Source organism: Magnolia sinica, chromosome 4 (assembly GCF_029962835.1).
Source record: "Magnolia sinica isolate HGM2019 chromosome 4, MsV1, whole genome shotgun sequence".
NCBI classification, from domain to species: domain Eukaryota; kingdom Viridiplantae; phylum Streptophyta; class Magnoliopsida; order Magnoliales; family Magnoliaceae; genus Magnolia; species Magnolia sinica.
Window position 1 is genome coordinate 113272930 of NC_080576.1, and position 18558 is coordinate 113291487.

General features: G+C 40.2%; 1 protein-coding gene across 2 annotated transcripts; it reads left to right on the plus strand.

Annotated features, from left to right (window-relative positions):
• The first annotated feature begins 3561 nt into the window (after nucleotides 1-3561).
• On the plus strand, nucleotides 3562-16868 carry LOC131243914 (probable proline transporter 2). Of its 2 annotated transcripts, XM_058243529.1 has the most exons (8): nucleotides 3562-3909; nucleotides 4065-4543; nucleotides 6308-6532; nucleotides 8916-9010; nucleotides 10845-11034; nucleotides 13099-13223; nucleotides 14771-14986; nucleotides 16323-16868. In XM_058243529.1, exons 2-8 carry the CDS (start codon nucleotides 4405-4407, stop codon nucleotides 16701-16703), a joined length of 1371 nt encoding a protein of 456 aa, XP_058099512.1. In that variant the 5' UTR covers nucleotides 3562-3909; nucleotides 4065-4404; the 3' UTR covers nucleotides 16704-16868. The 2 variants fall into 2 exon arrangements, with proteins under 2 accessions (XP_058099512.1, XP_058099513.1); XM_058243530.1 differs by lacking the exon at nucleotides 4065-4543 and having other exon boundaries at nucleotides 3563-3909.
• The last annotated feature ends 1690 nt before the right edge of the window (nucleotides 16869-18558 follow it).

An 18558-nucleotide genomic window follows, 5' to 3' on the forward strand; every position in this document is an offset into this window, starting at 1 on the left:
TCCAAAACTTGTATGGCTCCCAAAACATTTTTAATGGTCAAAATTCATTAAACACTGTTTCCTATAATGTAGTCCCCTTGAGATTGACATATACTTCATTTTTTCTACCATATCATAAAATGATATATGAAAATAGATGGATGGCATGGATAACACACATACATTATGATGGGCCCCACAGAGCACTGACCACTGGCCAATGGCTGGTGTCAGGGGGAGTAGCCAATCCGTTCCCATACAGGTACATCACGGTAGGCCCGCCAACAGAACTGCCGGTGCAGAGCTAGGGATGGGCATGTCAGTTGCATTAAATGCAAGAGTCATATGTGGTGTAGTCCATTTAATAGTTGGATCTACCTCATTTTTGTTTTAATGCCTTAAAATAATCTAGAAAAATGATAAACAGTTTGGATATACGGGAAAGGATCGGCTACTCCCCCTGACACCAGCCCTGTGGTTGGTGGTTGGTGCTCTGTGGGCCCCACCATGATGTACGTGTTTCATCTATTCCGTTCATCAATTTTTACAGATAATTTTATGGCTTGATACAAAAAATTATAGGAATATAAATCTTAGGTGAGCCACACTACAGGACAAAAATAATGAATGAATATTCATAATTAAAATCCTCCTAAGGCCCACTGTAATGTTTATTTGACATCCAATCTGTTGATTTGGTCATAAAAACCCAGATGAAGGGAAAAAATAAATATCAGCTTGATCCAAAACTTTTATGGCTCCCAAAACATTTTTAATGGTCAAAATTCATTAAACACTGTTTCCTGTAATGTGGTCCCCTTGAGATTGACATATACTTCATTTTTTTTACCATATCATAAAATGATATATGAAAATAGATGGACGGCATGGATGACACACATACATTATGATGGGCCCCACAGAGCACTGACCACCGGCCATTGGCCGGTGTCAGGGGGAGTAGCCAATCCGTTCCCATACAGGTACATCACGGTAGGCCCGCCAACAGAACTGCCCGTGCAGAGCTAGGGATGGGCATGTCAATTGCATTAAATGCAAGAGTCATACGTGGTGTAGTCCATTTAATTGTCAGATTTACCTCATTTTTGTTTTAATGCCTTAAAATAATCTAGAAAAAGGATAGACAATTTGGATACACAGGAAAGGATCGGCTACTCCCCCTGACACCAGCCCTGTGGTTGGTGGTTGGTGCTCCGTGGGCCCCACCATGACATATGTGTTTCATCTATTCTATTCATCAATTTTTACAGATAATTTTATAGTTTGATACAAAAAATTATAGGAATATAAATCTTAGGTGAGCCACACTACAGGACAAAAATAATGAATAGATATTCATAATTAAAATCCTCCTAAGGCCCACTGTACTGTGTATTTGACATCCAATTTATTGATTTGGTCATAAAAACCCAGATGAAGGGAAAAAATAAATATCAGCTTGATCTAAAACTTTTATGGCCCCCAAAACGTTTTTAATGGTCAAAATTCATTAAACATTGTTTCCTGTAATGTGGTCCACTTGAGATTGACATATATTTCAGTTTTTCTACCATATCATAAAATGATATATAAAAATAGATGGACGGCATGGATGACACACATACATCATGGTGGGCCCCACAGAGCACCGACCACCAGCCAATGGCTGGGGTCGGGGGGAGTAGCCAATCCGTTCCCATACAGGTACATCACGGTAGGCCCGCCAACAGAACTGCCCGTTCAGAGCTAGGGATGGGCTAGGTAGTACGCAATCCGCGTCCCATGCGGTTCCCTGACTGTTGGCCCACTGTGATGTATTTTTCTTATATTCACGCCGTCTAGTTCTCCTTATCATTTAAGAGCACGATCCTCAAAATGCAGCAGATCTAAAATCTCAGGTAGTGGTCCACGTGCCGCGTGCAAGTATATAAGGGCATGTGGCACGTGTCTAGTTGGGAGAGGGACGCGGATTGCCTAATTATACAGCCAGTAACGACTCGCTCCGCGGTGCAATGTGGGCCACCAATCCTCAGTGTCCGTCCATTTGCCAGCTCATTTTAGCACGTGAGTCTAAAGCCAGGCAGATAAAAATCCCAGGGGAACCGTACCCACATGAAACAGTGGTGATTGAACGTGAATCATTAAAAACCTTATTAATGCCACAAAAGCTTTGAATCAAAATTTATATTTGTGCCAGGTCTTTGTGACCGAGGTTGGATGGAAAATAATCGTTAGGGTGGGCGTTAGGAAGTTTTTTAATGGTGGGTGTTTAGTAAACATTGTTTTATTGTGTGGTGTGGTTTATATGAGATTTGGATCTACTTTATTATTTAAATCATGCAAATAATCATCCAAAATGGATGAACGAGGTGGATAAAACACATGCATCATTTTGGGTCTCATACGACATCGTCCAATGATGATGACTCTATTAGTAGTAGAGCTGAGTATCGAGTTGAGTTGAACCGAGTTAAGGCTAATCTAGCTTGACTTAGTTTTGAAATAGACTTAATCTAAACTCAGGTCAACTTGGTACTGAGTTCGGCATGTCTGATTCGATCGAGGCATGAGCCTTACCTAAACTAACTTGGACCGAGTCCGACTCGGCCACAAGGACCGAATCAAGTCAAGTCAACATCGAGTCAAGTTGAGTTGATATTTATTTTTTTGCTAACCTTTAGGGTTTAGGTTTAGGTTTAAGGTTACAACTTAAGGTTTAGGGTTTAGGTTTAACATTTAGAAAAGGCTTAACTCGAGCCAGCCCGGATGTACCATGATCAGCCCAGATGCACCTGAGTCAACCTTGATGGACTCGAACCAATCCAAACTAAATACAAGCACTCAACCCATTTCAATTTATTCATTCAATACTATCCGATTATAATTTCACAAAACCTAAAAATTAAAATACCTTAGCATAACGTATTTCACAAGAATAAATGAAAATCATGAAATATATGATTTTTTGAACACAAAATTACATTTATTAGGTGATTTGAAAAGTTGTGTGGTTGTCGAGAGTCAGCGGCGAGCGAGTGTTATAGGTGGGTGCGGCAGAGCTACTCAGGAATGGCCGAGTTGCTAAGCCGGTGGTTGGACCGTCATGTGTGGGAGATGAAGGAGAGAGTAAAGGAGAGTGAGGAGAATGGTGACCTAGTGGGGGTGGGCGGCTGTCAAGCTTCGAGAGGTAGAGGAAGAGGGATAGTGGTTGGATTGGGTGCGACGAGGGGGTTAGATTATTTCTAAATTTATATACACACCAGCACCACTCGAATCTGAGCCAAGTTAGGTTTCTGATCGAGTCGAGTCCGGTTACCGGGTGACCCAGGTTCGACTTGGTTTGAGTTCGGATTGGGTGAAATCCACTCGGATCAGATCCACTCACCCCACTGGGGTCCGGTCGAGTTGGATCAGTCCTCGAGTCGAGTCGACTCGTCCCGTGTCAAGCTCAAACTGGCATCGTCCGTGTGCAATCCGCGTCCGGAGAGATGGACTTATTTCATGATCCAGCGCGGTGAAACCGGCAAAAAAGAAGATTCGGAATTCGAAGGAGAGAAATCGAAATAGCAATCAGCTTTTTCGACCATTTTTTATTTCATCCAATCGGCGTCCAAACGCACCTTTTGGGAATGCGAACCGCACTGAAAAAGATACTCCCGCTTCAAATAGCATTCATTTGATTTTTTTGCAGATTCTGCTCATCATTTCCAACACGGTATCCTATTTAAGAGAGAGAGGAAGCGAAGCAAAATACGCTGGAGGTCATCTTAACTGCCGCGGGAGAAGAAGAAGAGAGTCACGAGACCTCTTCACTCTTGCGAAAAGAGGAGGAATCCATGGACGTGGAAGAATGTCCACCGGAAAAAATCAACGGTGATCAGAGGATCGGATTCGATGTCTCCGACGATACGGCCCATCAGATTAGTCACGGTATCTGATTTCTTGCTCTCTTTTTTTCGTTTTAAAGTTTGAATTCGATTTTTTCCTTATTGAATCGATATTTCGATCGAAGATGTGAGAAATTATTTATTTATTTATTTATATTTTTTCACGTCAAATTATGACCGTCCGATCAACCTCCATAGTGGCGCAGGCATGCGAAATCGGCACCCCTTATCAGGTAGACCTTACTTGATTGACACACGGTCGTCCAAAAATCATGCCATTCCGCCTATCAGGTGGACTGCATACGCACATTGAGTTGGGGCCGCTGACTGCTCAACCACCATTCACAAACACTGAATAGAACCAATCCTCACTGCTACAGTGTTGAACTTGTGCGAAATCAGGAGTGTTCAAGAGGTGGGCCTTACTGTAAGTGACACCCAATCCAAAAATCATGCTGTTTCGCTGATCAGGTGGACCACCTGCAGACATTAAATTGGTCAACTGATTGTCCATTTTTAACTGTCCATTTCTTTAAACATGTTGGCCCACCTCACTTGTGGAATAGCTCGATTTTTTAGTAAACATTTGTTCACAGCGGGGTACTACCCATGGACAGCTTGGATCGTGCATGCGTTTATCACTTTGGCACCTATGGGACACTTGAAAATGGGTACCTGTGAGTAGCATTTCTCTCCATTCGGCGATAATCCCAAATTAATACAAGAAAACATGATAAACTACGCTCAATTGTAAAATCGATATCCTTTTCATAGAATTCTGCATTTGGTTTTATTTAAATTTCTGGGCATGCAGAAGAATATAGCTTTTACTGCTCCAACTCACAATTGAATTGGGGTTTAATTGCCTTTGTAAGTAAAAGCACCAATGGCAGTAGAATGCTCGGATTTTTATAGGAATATGTTAGGATTTTTCTCGATGCACCAAATGGAAATTTCCATAGTTAACATTCATATAAGGGAAAAACTCTAAATTGCAATTATTCTACTTCCAAGTTGGGCTCGAAAGGAATGCAACTGTCATTTTGTGGTACTTATGGATACGAAAATTTTGGAAGATAATAGCAAAGGGGTATTGCAGCAATAGGTAATAAGACGAGGGAAGTTAGAAATAGATGGTTTGGCTGTGTGTAACGGAGACGAAGAACGCACCTGTTGCTGTGCCTCAGTGTCAGTGGTTGACTCTACGCACCTGTTGCTGTGCCTCAGTGTCAGTGGTAGACTCTCAGGAGTTTTAACATGAGGTACGGGTTCAAGCATCCCTTGTGGTGCGAGTACGTAAGTGTGTTGGGGTGGGTAAGTGTGTGTGTAAAAAAACGGAGACCAAGAACTACATCAGTTAAAGGAATGTGTGAAAAGGCAACTAAGGGCCCACAGGACGTCGGTGGAGGTAGAATGAGAAGATTTGAGGACCTGTGGTTTTACTGAGGATATGGTCCTTAATATATTGGAATGGTGGGACAAGATTTGTGCAGACAACCTCCATTGGTTGGGATGAATCTTAGATGGTGATGAATTGCAATTTGGTTCTGTCATCTTTTTTGAGCTAGTCACTGCAACTCAATCTAATAGTGCGTCCAAACACAGACTTAAGTTTGCAATTCATGGGTCCACAACCGTATTAACTGATGGGATCCGCAGACTTCCAAGCTTGTGGACCGTATAACCACTCCTTCACATGAAGGGGCATACAAGATAAAGAATTGTTTTTGAAGCATTGAGAAACCTCGATTCAGAGGAAGATCATTAAATATTTCATATTATGGCTTTTTTCAGCAAAAATGCCATAAACATACTTAACATCACATCTGGCATGGTACAATCTTAGGCTATGTTTAGAATTTCCTGGTCCCCAAGGCCGACACAATGTGCTACGTCCAAGGACTAGTTAGAATGTTCAGGATCAGTATCTTCCAGCATGTACTTTTGACTTGGAACAGAGAAAGGAAAATGGAAGTCTGTTTGCCGCAGTTTCCATCTTCCAAGCTGCCCTAAATGTTGAGATTTGATGGCACATCCAAACACGGCCTTAGCAAGTATAATGATCATTTACTCTTTGGACAGTGCAAACTGCAAGCTGTGCATGCACTCATTGCATGGCCTACATAAAAAGACGATCTGTTTTTGTTACATCCGCCATTTTACCAATCTGCCAGTTAACAACTGTCATGGATCTTCATAACTTGACGTCTATGAAGTCTATGAAAATATTTTTCTAGGTAGATAGGCCACCAAATGTATGTTTATAACTCCAATCTGTGCTCACCAGAAGTTATTCCTTATTACCATATAAACCCAGGTGATATTTGTATTATTCTAATAGGCAAGATACTCCAAGCTGTTTATTTTCTAATTCAGTATTCAGTTTGCGTTTTGTTTTAATACTTTACTGATGATCTTGTCTTTTTATCTTGGTTGCTTAGATCCTTGGTATCAAGCAGCTTTTGTACTCACAACCGGTGTGAATAGTGCTTATGTCTTGGGATATTCTGGCTCTATCATGGTTCCGTTAGGTTGGATAGCCGGTACAGTTGGTTTAGTTTTAGCAGCGGCCATATCATTATATGCAAATGCTCTTCTTGCTCGTCTTCATGAAGTTGGGGGAAAGAGACACATCAGATACAGGGATCTCGCAGGTCATATATATGGTACGTTTGTGCTTGAACTTAACACTTTGCACTTCTTTTGTGCCCATCAAAGGAAAAGCATCAGATGTGGAAATGATTTAGATGTTTCTTACATTGATGTCCTTCGGTGTGCTATCAGCATGTTTGATTGGATGCTCTAAGAATGTCTTGATGCCTCTCATTTCTTTTGTGGAGTTCAAGGATGGTGGAGATCATAACTATCAGAATTTCTGACAGGAAATACCTCTTTTTATTCCTTGTGGTTTAAAATCTATAGATACACCCTTCTTGGTCCTCTAGTAGAACACAAGGTGGATTAATTGATTTCCAGCAGATGTCACTGTTCACTTCTTTGGTTTTCTATATTAATTTGTTAAATGTTACATATCTCAACTGCTGCAATCTTAGGCTGTGTTTGACTCCAAGCCATTTTGGATGCAGACAAAAATAATTTGCGATTTGGATATCTACTTCTATTAGAAGTTCAAAAAAATCTTGAAATGGCTTTATTTTTGTTGTTTTGGAACAAAAGAGCTCTTTCTCATCCACATGAGTATCACTCATTTCAAGATCTTTGAAATTGTACTAGGAGTAGAAATCCAAAAAATCATGAGTTATTTTTTCTCAAGGCCAAATCCAAATGCAGCCTTGAACTCACGAAACACATCAAAGTTGTTATTTGATGAGTTGGCGTTTATTACTTGGCAGTTCAATGCTAATCTCATTTAGTGATTGATATCGTTCACTTGTTTCCATCTACATAGAGAGAATTCATATTTACACCCACCTAGTTGGATAGATATTGCCTTGGATATGACTAGTGGATCCTAAATATAAGTCAGCATGAAATTGAGACTTTACACAAGGGATATCATCATTGTCATCATCGTCCACGTCATCATCAAGACATTGTCATAGCTATCAAAGATTGGTTTTATGAAAATCCCATTTCACCAGTCATTCCTATCTAAAGTGAACAAAGACATTGTCATAGCTATCAAAAATTGTTAGTCAGTGAACACGCCTTCATATCCATTCACACCACCTTCATCTAAGTCCTTTTGGGTCTCTCTCGTCTTTCTTTCTAGGCCCTTCAACCCTAGTCAAAGGTCTCCTTCTCAGGCATATATGTACGTGTATGTTTTTCTCTGTGCATGCATGCGTGCATTTGTGTGTAGACACACTTCTATGGAAACATCATCATCATCATCATCATCTAAACCTTATCCCAGCTGATTGGGTTCAGCTACATGAATCTTTTTCCGCCATTCCACTTTATTAAGGACCATATCCTCAGTTAAACCATAGGTGAGCAAGTTTTTTTCTTACTAACATCCACCCATGTCCTTTCAAGCCTTCCTCAGGCTTTTAGAGTTGTCATGGTGAACCAACTCACTCCTATCCAGTGTAGGTGCAGATCTTGGTCTTGCACATGGCTAAATCATCTAACTTTAATTTCCCTCATTACGTATTAGTGCAATTACTAAATTCCCTCTTGCATTCATTTCTAATTCTGTCCTTGTTTTGCAACTCATCAACATCCTCATCTCTGCAATGCTCATCCTATCGACATATTGTTCCTTGATTGCCCGGCATCCTGTCCCATAAAGCATGGCTGGTCCTATAGCCATCCTATAAAATTTCCCCTTCAATTTCATTGGTATGCGGCAATCACATAAAACTCTAGTGGCACATCTATGTTCCATCCACCCACCTCTATGAGCAACATCCTTCTTAATCTCTCCACTCTCTTGAATTAACAACACAAGATATTGAAAATGGTCGTTTTGGGATATTTTTTGGTCAGCGATCTTAACTACCTCATTTCCACTTCTGTTGTCGCTAACATTTCATTCCACACACTGTTTTGGTTCGGCTAATTTAAAACCTTTATATTCTAAAGCATCCCTCCATAATGCTAGTTTTGGGTTTTCCCCTACCTTTTGTTATCAATCAAAATTTCATCTGCAAACAACATATACCATGGGACTTTTTCCTTTAAATGCCTTGTTAACTCATCCATAACCAATGCAAAATTATACAGGCTCAATGCTGACCCCTGCTGGGAACCTACAGTAATTGGAAAAACACTTGTCTCTGCACTAGTGATCCTCACATTTATCACCGCTTCCTCGTACATATTGTAAATTATGTCAATATCATCTTGAGGCTCTTTTATATGAATATATGTATGTATAAACACACATATGGTTGTGTGATGTATATGTGTAAATACATATATGCATGTGTAGTGTCCATGCTCATCATTAGTTGGCTCTTCTTATATGTAAATGATTTTTTTTTTAAAATCTTAATGCAACACTACCATTTGATCTTCAATGCACAAGTTTTTGACATCATAATGGTGATATATTCTTATATTTTTGTTTGATGCATGCTGCAGGTAGGAAAATCTATTATCTTACATGGGCATTGCAGTACATAAATCTATTCATGATCAACACGGGATATATTATTTTGGCTGGGCAGGCTTTGAAGGTAAGAACAATCTAAATCACACACTTTGTTTATATCATCTTAAGATTATTACATAAATAGCAATGAACACCACTAGTCTGAATTTTTATTGCATGAAGATCTAAAAGATCCAACTATAAAACTATCTATTCACCCATATGGTGGAGTTGAGTACCTCTAATAATGCCACTAAATTTTCTTATTAACTAAGCTTCCATGATCATTGTGTACCACTCAAACCGAAAGGGAAATATTATAGGATAGCTGTAAGACCAGCCATGCTTTATAGGAGAATGTTGGGTAATTAAAGAACAACATGTTCCTAGGATGCGTAGCTGAAATGAGGATGTTGAGATGGATGAGTGGCAAGGTGAGTATGGATAGAAATAGAAATGAATGCTTTCTCAGGAAATTAGGAGTAGTACTAATGGGTAATAAGATGATGGAAAGTAGACTTAGATGGTTTGGTCATGTGCAGCAGAGACCAAGAACCATGCCGGTTAGGAGTGAGTTGGTACAAGTTGAAAGCTCTAAAAGGGCAAGAGGAAGGCCCAAAAGGACGTTGATGGAGGTAGTATGAAAAGACTTGATGACCTATGGTCTAACTGAAGGTCTGGCCCTTGATAGAGTAGAATGGTGGATCAGGATTCAGGTAGCCAACCCCAGTTAATTGCAATAAGGCGTAGATGATGATGATGATGATGTTACTTTCTACATGTGCAGATATGGTTGAACTCACCCAAGTCCTCATTGAGTCATATACTTTCACAAAAGACATACCTATACTCCTAGGGATGGTAGCTCCTAGACAAACGAATTTAGTCTGAGCCACCAAATGAGCCTTAATCAGATCAAGGATGCACCCAGTCTAAAGAGAGTGAGGTCTCTGGATCTTAGAAAATAGTGAAATTTGTCTCTGTACAGGTCCTCATAACCAAAATTCACCTATCAAATCATGGATACCTCTGTTCAGCATTACTCAAAAGATCATATTGAGTACATCCAAACAAAATTCCTCTGTTCTTACCTGTTCAATTTCTTATCCATGGCGCATCGGGTCGCATGATTTCAATTTAATTTGTGGGGGATGGCCCACCATAGTAGCTTGATGCTGGGGCCATTGCACATCGCCCATGTGTTGCACTACTGCATGGGCCTGGCACACCCCTATATAAAGAAAACCTCGGAACATCTTCCTTGTATACATCGCATCACACCATCATGCAGTCTCCAACTCAATTGATGGTAGTATGCATTTCTGATTGAAGTGTGAGTTGGTAACACTAGTGGATAGGGAATCCCCCCGGCAATCCCCTCACATGAATGCTAATTAGGGGATATATGAAAATGAGGTTAGGAATGTGCTTCCTTTCTCATTGTTTTCATTTTTTAATAAAGTGCCCTTCATCAAATTTTCATTTTTTTTTAAAGTGCTTCCATATGAAAAGTAAGGCCTTCATTTTCTAAAATATCCCAAATGCCTATTGTCAGAATCTTTTTAAAAAATAAAACAAAAGAGAAACTAAAAGTGAATATTCGGAAACTACTTCAAAAGCAGCAGTATATATCACTGAATAGAAGTTATTCACATTCTTCAAATTAAAGGTTCTTTAGAGGTAGTTATTCACAATATTCAATTAATATTTCTCTAAATAGGAACTAATACTGCAATAAATTGAAAAACACAATCTCAATCACCTAACCCCATGAATTTTTCAATCGAAAATTCTGCAAAGGAGCAACTTACAATAGGTACAATCTGATGAAAATTCAGCAAGCACATTTGACTATTTCAACCTTGTTGCATCCCAACCTTATCCTAGATCTTCCTTTAATCTGTTTGCTTGCTGTGCAGGCTATCTTTGTTCTTAACAGGGACGATGCTGTATTGAAGCTCCCATACTGTATTGCAATCGCTGGGGTAGTTTGTGCAATGTTTGCCTTTGGGATACCCCATCTATCCGCTTTGAGGGTTTGGCTCGGATTGTCAACATTCTTTAGTCTCATATATATAGTCACGGCATTCGTGCTGTCACTAAGAGATGGTATAAACTCTTTCACATCATTCAAAATAGACCCAAATTTGTTTGCCAGTATACCTGTTCTGGTACTGCCTAAAACTATATCAAGAGAATGTTATCAACTAATCTAGAATCTCCAAAACAGTTCTATTTATACTATTGCCATTTTCTTTGTCAACCTCTTCTTCTTTTTTTCTTTTTTTGTCAAGAAGGTGAATTCCAACTGGTTGGGCCATAAGTAATGTCCACCCAATAGATAACATCGAAAATTTTTGTGTGTGCAACATCCAACCCGTCCCGTGGCATCATGAGGATTGCCTAGTGCAATAATCAGCTACATCCACTCATCTGGTGTCTCATATGTTTATTTTGTTATTTATCGTTTCTATGGTGTAACCCACCTGATGAGTGGATGGGGCTGATTTTTTGCACTCGGTGATCCTCATGGTGGGGCCAACCTTGTGGAAGAGTTGGATGTCACATGCACATGATAAGTTGGAAGCTATTCGCTGGGTGGACCGTAAATTATGGTCCAACCGGTTCATCTTGAGACATGCTCTTTCTTTCAGCAATAAAAAGATTTTAATAAATGAAAGGGAAAAATCACATCAAAAGCAATTATCCCCTACAAAAAAAGGTGGGCAAGAGACCCCCTCCACAGATAAGAGCATCAGCCTCAATTTGCCTCTCTAATAGACATGGAAAAAGAATTCTGGGTTGATCTCCATAATTATCTCAACTCATTGACCGAAATTTGCTATATTCCAAGGGTACCCCTCTGGGTGCTGTTAGCCCATTTAGTGCCATTATAGACTACCTTATCCTTCGGCAAAAGTCCTAATATCTGAGAGGAAATAACACTGTGGTAAGTGACAACAGCTGACGGTGGCTATGGTTACATGCCATGTCAGCTTTTTGCTTTTCAACTGGAAATGCAGTTGGGTGAATTTTGGTGGAAAACTTTTAGCATTTTATTAAGAAGATTTTCATCATGTTTTTCGAGCTATTCTTTCGTTAAATGACAATGGGAAAAAGCTGATGTGTTTCTACTTGCAAACTGAACCTAATGTCAGTGTACTATGTCTTTACTTCTATAAGACTGTCATAAGAGGTGGATATCCTTTCAAGCCCAAAGGATAGTTCAGTCTGGATGTCTTCACTGATGGGAGATCTAGTATCTTTATTTCCACTCTCGTTCACAAATATCTGTATTCATTTGTAGACTCAAGCTTATCATGAATAGCAATCACTCCTACATGCTTCTATTTAAGATTAGCTTCAACTTTGCCACGGTAGCCTTTTCCTTTGGCCAGGATGTGGCTATTCTTCATTGTTTTTGCGGTCATTTTGGATTTTCATCTTCCTCATATGCATACGTCTCTCTCCCTCTCACCTTTCCTGCACGATTCGGTTTTCTTCTTCTTATAAAATAGAACTCTATTCATTACAACATTATTTTTTGACTCATGTCTATGTTTGACAATGGCACGTCTTTATCTTAGTTATATGTAACTATGAACTCCTGTTGGATCAACGTTCCATGGCAGAAAATGGGGTTGTTACCTCCATTTGCTCCCATAGACCATAGATCCATTTGCAAGACCACGTTGACATGGTCCAAGGGATTCCGTCTCATTCGTTCTTACACACATGTAGCTATGCTCATAGATGAGTGGTACATGCTCTCCTCATCCCATAACTTCAATAATGGTGAGAATGTCAGATGGGTTGTTCTTAGATGTACAACTGATATGACTTTCAATGAAATTACTTTATATAATTGTTTGAAGAAGCTCAATTACGGTATAGCATCACGATTCTCTATGAAAAAGAAACACGCCACCCCAGCTCATTTTACTGTGAAATGCACTTAAATGCTTTTCGGTTTGATGATCTCTTGATGCATGGTAGCATTCATTGAAGTCTCCTCACCATTTCTTATTGTGGATTATTTTCTGTGTGAGTAAATACATTTCTACTAAACTATTGGATGGATGACTATGCATTTCTTTGTTGTTGGATAGAGAAGTTCTAGAAGATAACTTCTGAACAGCGTTCATGGCTCACATACTTTATCTACTATTGTAGGAATAAATACTCCAAGTCGGGATTACAGCATTCCGGGATCAAAATCGAGCAAGACTTTTAGCTCTATTGGTGCAGCTGCTAGTCTCGTTTTTGCTTACAATACAGGAATGCTGCCAGAGATACAGGTAGGTCAAGCAAATCACAGTCATGGTTTACCCTGAAGAAGAAATATAGCCAACCGAAAGCCCTGTTTGGGATTGAGAAAATGAGATTGTGAATTTGGTAAATCCATGAACTTGTCAAATTCATGGATTTGCATTGGATTTGGATTTGACAAATTCCGGAGTCCATTGTTTGGGAATCAAACTACAAATCCATGGAGTTTGGGAGCATTTCATTATATATATATATATATATATATATATATATATATATATATATATATATATGGTTTGCGAAAATCAATGGATTTATGGAGGCATGGCCATAACAGAAACAAACAGGGGAGTTTGAGATCCATGGATTTCACAAATCCGTGCTCAAATTCCCTCAACCCAAATGGCCCCTAAGAGTACTGCTCACTAGACTCATGCATGTAGACATGGGCACACATTGCAACATGTTCTATGCATGCCCTGTAGATATGCTGGGTTCCTCGTCTGGTGTGCCACATGTATCCTAAAACATTAACAATTCTAGAAGTGGTGATGAGTGGGATGAAACATTGAACTTACGTGTGTGCATTCATCAGCTGGTGATGAGTGGGGGTGTCACCACCATTGTTAGTAGTATCCCTAATATTATCAAAATATCATCCCTGATATTATCTGTATCTCTAGCTTGGCGATACCGATAACACCGGTAGTATCAGAAATTCCAAGTATCGGCGATATATCGCCAATATTTTTTATTGTATAAATTCTAGGTGCCGCTTGTATCACAAGTGTATCAGTGAGATTTCAATAATATAGCCAATGTATCGATGTCGCTAAAAAACTGTTTATTACGAAAAATTCATTTCAAAATTTTAATGGGTACATGATTGTATGATGAAATGCACGTATATATATATATATGTGTGTGCATGCTTGCCTGGATGGATGGATGGATGTATGCATGGATGGATGGATGGATGGATGGATGTGTGTGCATGCATGCATGGATGGATGGATCATGCATGTGTGTTTGTATGATGTGTGTACATGCATGGATGGATGGATCCACCTTTTTCCCTATGTTTCCCCAATGTTTCCCTGAGTCAAAGATACATGCTTTTAGGCCCCATTAAAGTGAAACTTATTATTCGATTCCTCAATATGCAAATGTGTCTTTTTCGCTGTTATTTGATTCTTAAATGTGCAAATATGTGTATTTTAGCATCTCCTGAAGTTTCACTAAAAAAATCCACCATTTTCCCCATATTTTCCCAATGTTTCCCCACATTTCCAGGAATCTACGATATTATAGCTGACAACAATATTGTTTCCGTATCCCTGGCCAGTGAAACTCGTAGCTATACCGATACTTTGAACATTGGTCACCACTGAATTTCTCTACAACGCAGTCTGGTCATTGGAAATTCCATGAATTTTGGTCATGCCCAAGTTTTGAAAAACATGGGCATGTTCCTAATTTCACCAAAGACTTTTCTGACAGGAAATTGATGAAAATACTCATTCTGTATAACTTCGTGCATTATAAAATCACTTGTTTGGCCTTATTTTGTTGACAGGCAACAGTGAAACCTCCTGTCCTCAAGAACATGCAAAAAGCACTCTCCTTTCAGTTCACAGCTGGGGTTTTACCATTATATGCTGTTACTTTTATGGGGTATTGGGCTTATGGATCCTCATCATCGACATATCTTCTGAACAGTGTCAACGGCCCACCTTGGGTGAAAGTAACGGCTAACATTGCGGCCTTTCTGCAAACGGTCATTGCTTTGCATGTAATTTCATCATCTCTCACTTACTATTTTCTCGATTATTTTTCTAATTTAACTGACCAATTCAACCAATGTCTTTTTAACTTCTCTGTTTATTTATTTCTATTTTTTTCCACTTCCGTTCACTTAACACTGGCACTATGAGCAGATTTTGTGTTGTTAATGATTCTACAAAAGATAATAGGATGATAGTGATTTCCAAGATGGCAATTTAGGGAAAAAGATGTTCAACTGAGTTAATTGCAATAAATCAATTCAATAAAGAGGAAATGACCAAAGTGGGGGTGACACCATTTTTGTCACAATGATAACCAGCATCTAAGCATTATCACAACTAACTGGGGTTGGCTACGAGAATCTTGTTCTGCTGTTCCACTCGGCTGTATCCTCAGTTAAAAATATAGGTCATCGTCTTTTCTTACTACCTCCACCCTCATCCATTTGAGCCTTCCCCTTGCCCTTTTAGAGCCTTCAACTTGAACCAATGGCCTCTGTTGTACATTGCCAAACCATTGAACTCTACTTTCTCTTCTTATTACCTATTGGTGCTACTCATAAGTTCCCTCAGTGCGTTCATTTCTAATTCTCATGGTTTTAAGACTTGGTCGAGTCTGATGTGACTCAGACTCAGACTTGGTTGGACCTGATCTGATTAGGTACCCTGAGGCACCCCCGACTCAGCCGAGTCCCGACCCAACTCAAGAAAGGGCAAGTCAGTCCACGTTCCCGAGTCCTTTAACCATGCTAATTGTATCCTTCGTTATCTTGCTTCTCATCCATCTCAACATTCTCATATCAGCTACACTGATCCTTTGAACATTGTGCCTTTACTGCCCAACATTCCATCTCATAAAGCATGGCCCATGATATGGATGAATGGCAATTCAAACAATCATGATCAAAACACAAGTTGCAAGCCCATGTGTTTCAAGATAGAATATAAACAAATAGTAATTGGGAGATTGTTCCTGCATTACGAATGGCCTGGGGCGATCCCCACATTGGTCATTTTCTCTTTATTGAATTGATTTATTATTGCACACACAACCCAAGTTGTGAGGTGTGCTCGTTGGGCCGTAACCACTAATTGCACCAGGTCACACCTTAACCATACATTTCTTTCATTTCAAAACTGATTCCCTACAATTATCATCAGCAAACATGAAAGTCGTTGTCATCTAGTTCACTAAAAGAAAACCCAGCCTTCTCTCTATTTAGTAATTTTGAATCCAACTTTGTTCATGTTTCTAAAATCTAGTGTGAGCTTTCTCCATCCTCTCACCTTCCACCTTCATATCTTCGTCATTGCACTAACTTTTGAAGCTTCCATGCTTTGTAGATATTTGCGAGCCCGACATACGAGTACTTGGACACCAAGTATGGAAGGAATAAAGGAGGGGCGTTTTCTTTTCACAATTTGTCTTTCAGAATCATTGTGAGAGGAAGCTATGTGGCTATAACCACGCTTGTCGCAGCTCTCCTACCATTTCTTGGAGATTTCATGAGCCTTACGGGGGCCTTGAGCACGTTCCCGCTCACATTCGTTCTTGCAAACCACATGTACTTAATGGTGAAGAGAAACAAGCTAACGGCATTGCAAAGGGCATGGCATTGGTTGAATGTATGTGTGTTTAGCTGTTTGTCGGCCGCAGCGGCGGTGGCTGCATTTAGGCTCATTGCAGTAGATTCTAAAACGTATCATCTTTTCGCTGATCTTTGAAGCTTTTATCGCCTTATTGAGTGGCCTGTATGAATATTTGGAATTCATGATTCTTTGGGTGGGCCAGGGTTCTTTTTCCATAAACGAAAATCATGTACTTACAGTCCCTTATCTCAAGGGATTTGAGAAAGGTTTTCAACGGCAATGGTAAAGTTTTTTATTCTTTCTTCTTCTTTTCTTTTTTGGTTTTCTCATTGCAAGCTTATGGTCGTAACTGGCAGATGTGGGGCCCACATGATATATATGCACACCATCCAACCGTCCATTTGATGCATCACCTCAAAAAATCCCTTGGACCAAAACCTCAGCCTGATCCAAAAGTGTAATGGGCCACAAAAAGGGAACGATCTGGGATGTAACCCCGGCCCTTGAATTTCACAGGGACCCACCTGAGTCCCCGAACAGCGTGAATTCTGATATGACCCTTCGTCTGGACTGGATGAAACGTCTTAACGGCCTTAACATTGTGGGCACCCACACTAATCAACAGTCGGCGTTCCTTCTCAATATCTTCCCTGTGCTGTGGCCCATCTGAGTTTTGAATCGGGCTAATTCTTGAGATCTAGTGGTTGTTCGAGGTGACCCGTCTTATGGACGGGTTGGATTGCGTGAACATATCACGAGGCCCCACATCTGCCTGTTACCACTGTAACACTCCCTTCCATGTGATACATCAAGTTTTACGTGCGGGACCCATGGTTTGTTTATCTAAGCCATTAATCTGATGGCCCCATCATGGATAGAACATGGTCGAGAGATTCTACGGATTGGATTTTTTTTTTCCTCCGTGAATGTAGAACGGTGCATTTCTTCTTAACAATGGATGTGTAAATGCCAACAATGGAAAGGTTAGAATTTGACTAACTCAAAGAGTTTTTTTTATAGCGCGGTTCATCCATGATGGGGGCCATCAGATCAATGGCTTGGATAAACCAGCAATGCCACCCACATGAACAGATTCGGTACAAAGCAGGGAACTCGGCCTCCTGTATACTTGTTATTTATATTGCGGCTCCGATCAGAAGTATCAAAGCTTCCTTGCATTTCTGCAATCAGGACCGAACGAGTCTGTCCGAGTCAAAAGTTTGAAATGGGCCTAGCTAGGCCTGTTTATTTACTGGGCTTAAGTAGTTCAGTCCAACCCTAGCTCATTCATTCATAGACCCGGCCACTGAAAGCATTGACCATGTACGGGTCCAGGCCTTTAAAGATAGCTGTCAAGCCCAGGCATGGCCTAGGGCTGTCAATGTTTCCAGGCTGGCCGTTGGGCTTTTGGCCATAGCCTGTTTCAAGCCGGGCTTAGTCTGCAATATCAGGCCTGTAAGCTTGACCCTGGCCTAATATTTTAGATCTTATTCATCGGGCCCAGCTCAGGCCATGTCGAAGAGCCCATCGGTATACCGTGTTGCCCCTGTTTCGGAATCTTTCGGGCCAATACACCTAAAACCTGCATATTCGCTTGATGTGGCCAACTTAAATTTTGGAATGGTTAGATTTTCGGTGCTCCCCTTAATCCTGGTGGGGTTCGGGATCGGATGACGTATACACAACACAATGGACCCCACATTCCATCTAGAAGATTCTACGGTAGTTTTCTGCTCCCCAACTTCCAATGTTTTTCTATTTGGTGGTGCGCACACAGTATTTACATCCCTTTTCTGCACACCGACGTCACTATGGATTAAGTATTGGTAGAATAGTACTCACGTCCAAAAATAACTTCATTTGATCTTCCTTTGGGGATACGAAACTAATATTAATGGAATGGCACATACGCATGCCTTTAGATGAGCGAAACGTCACGTGCCACATGACCATGACTAGTGAGTTGTGATTAACGAATCAATTAATAAGC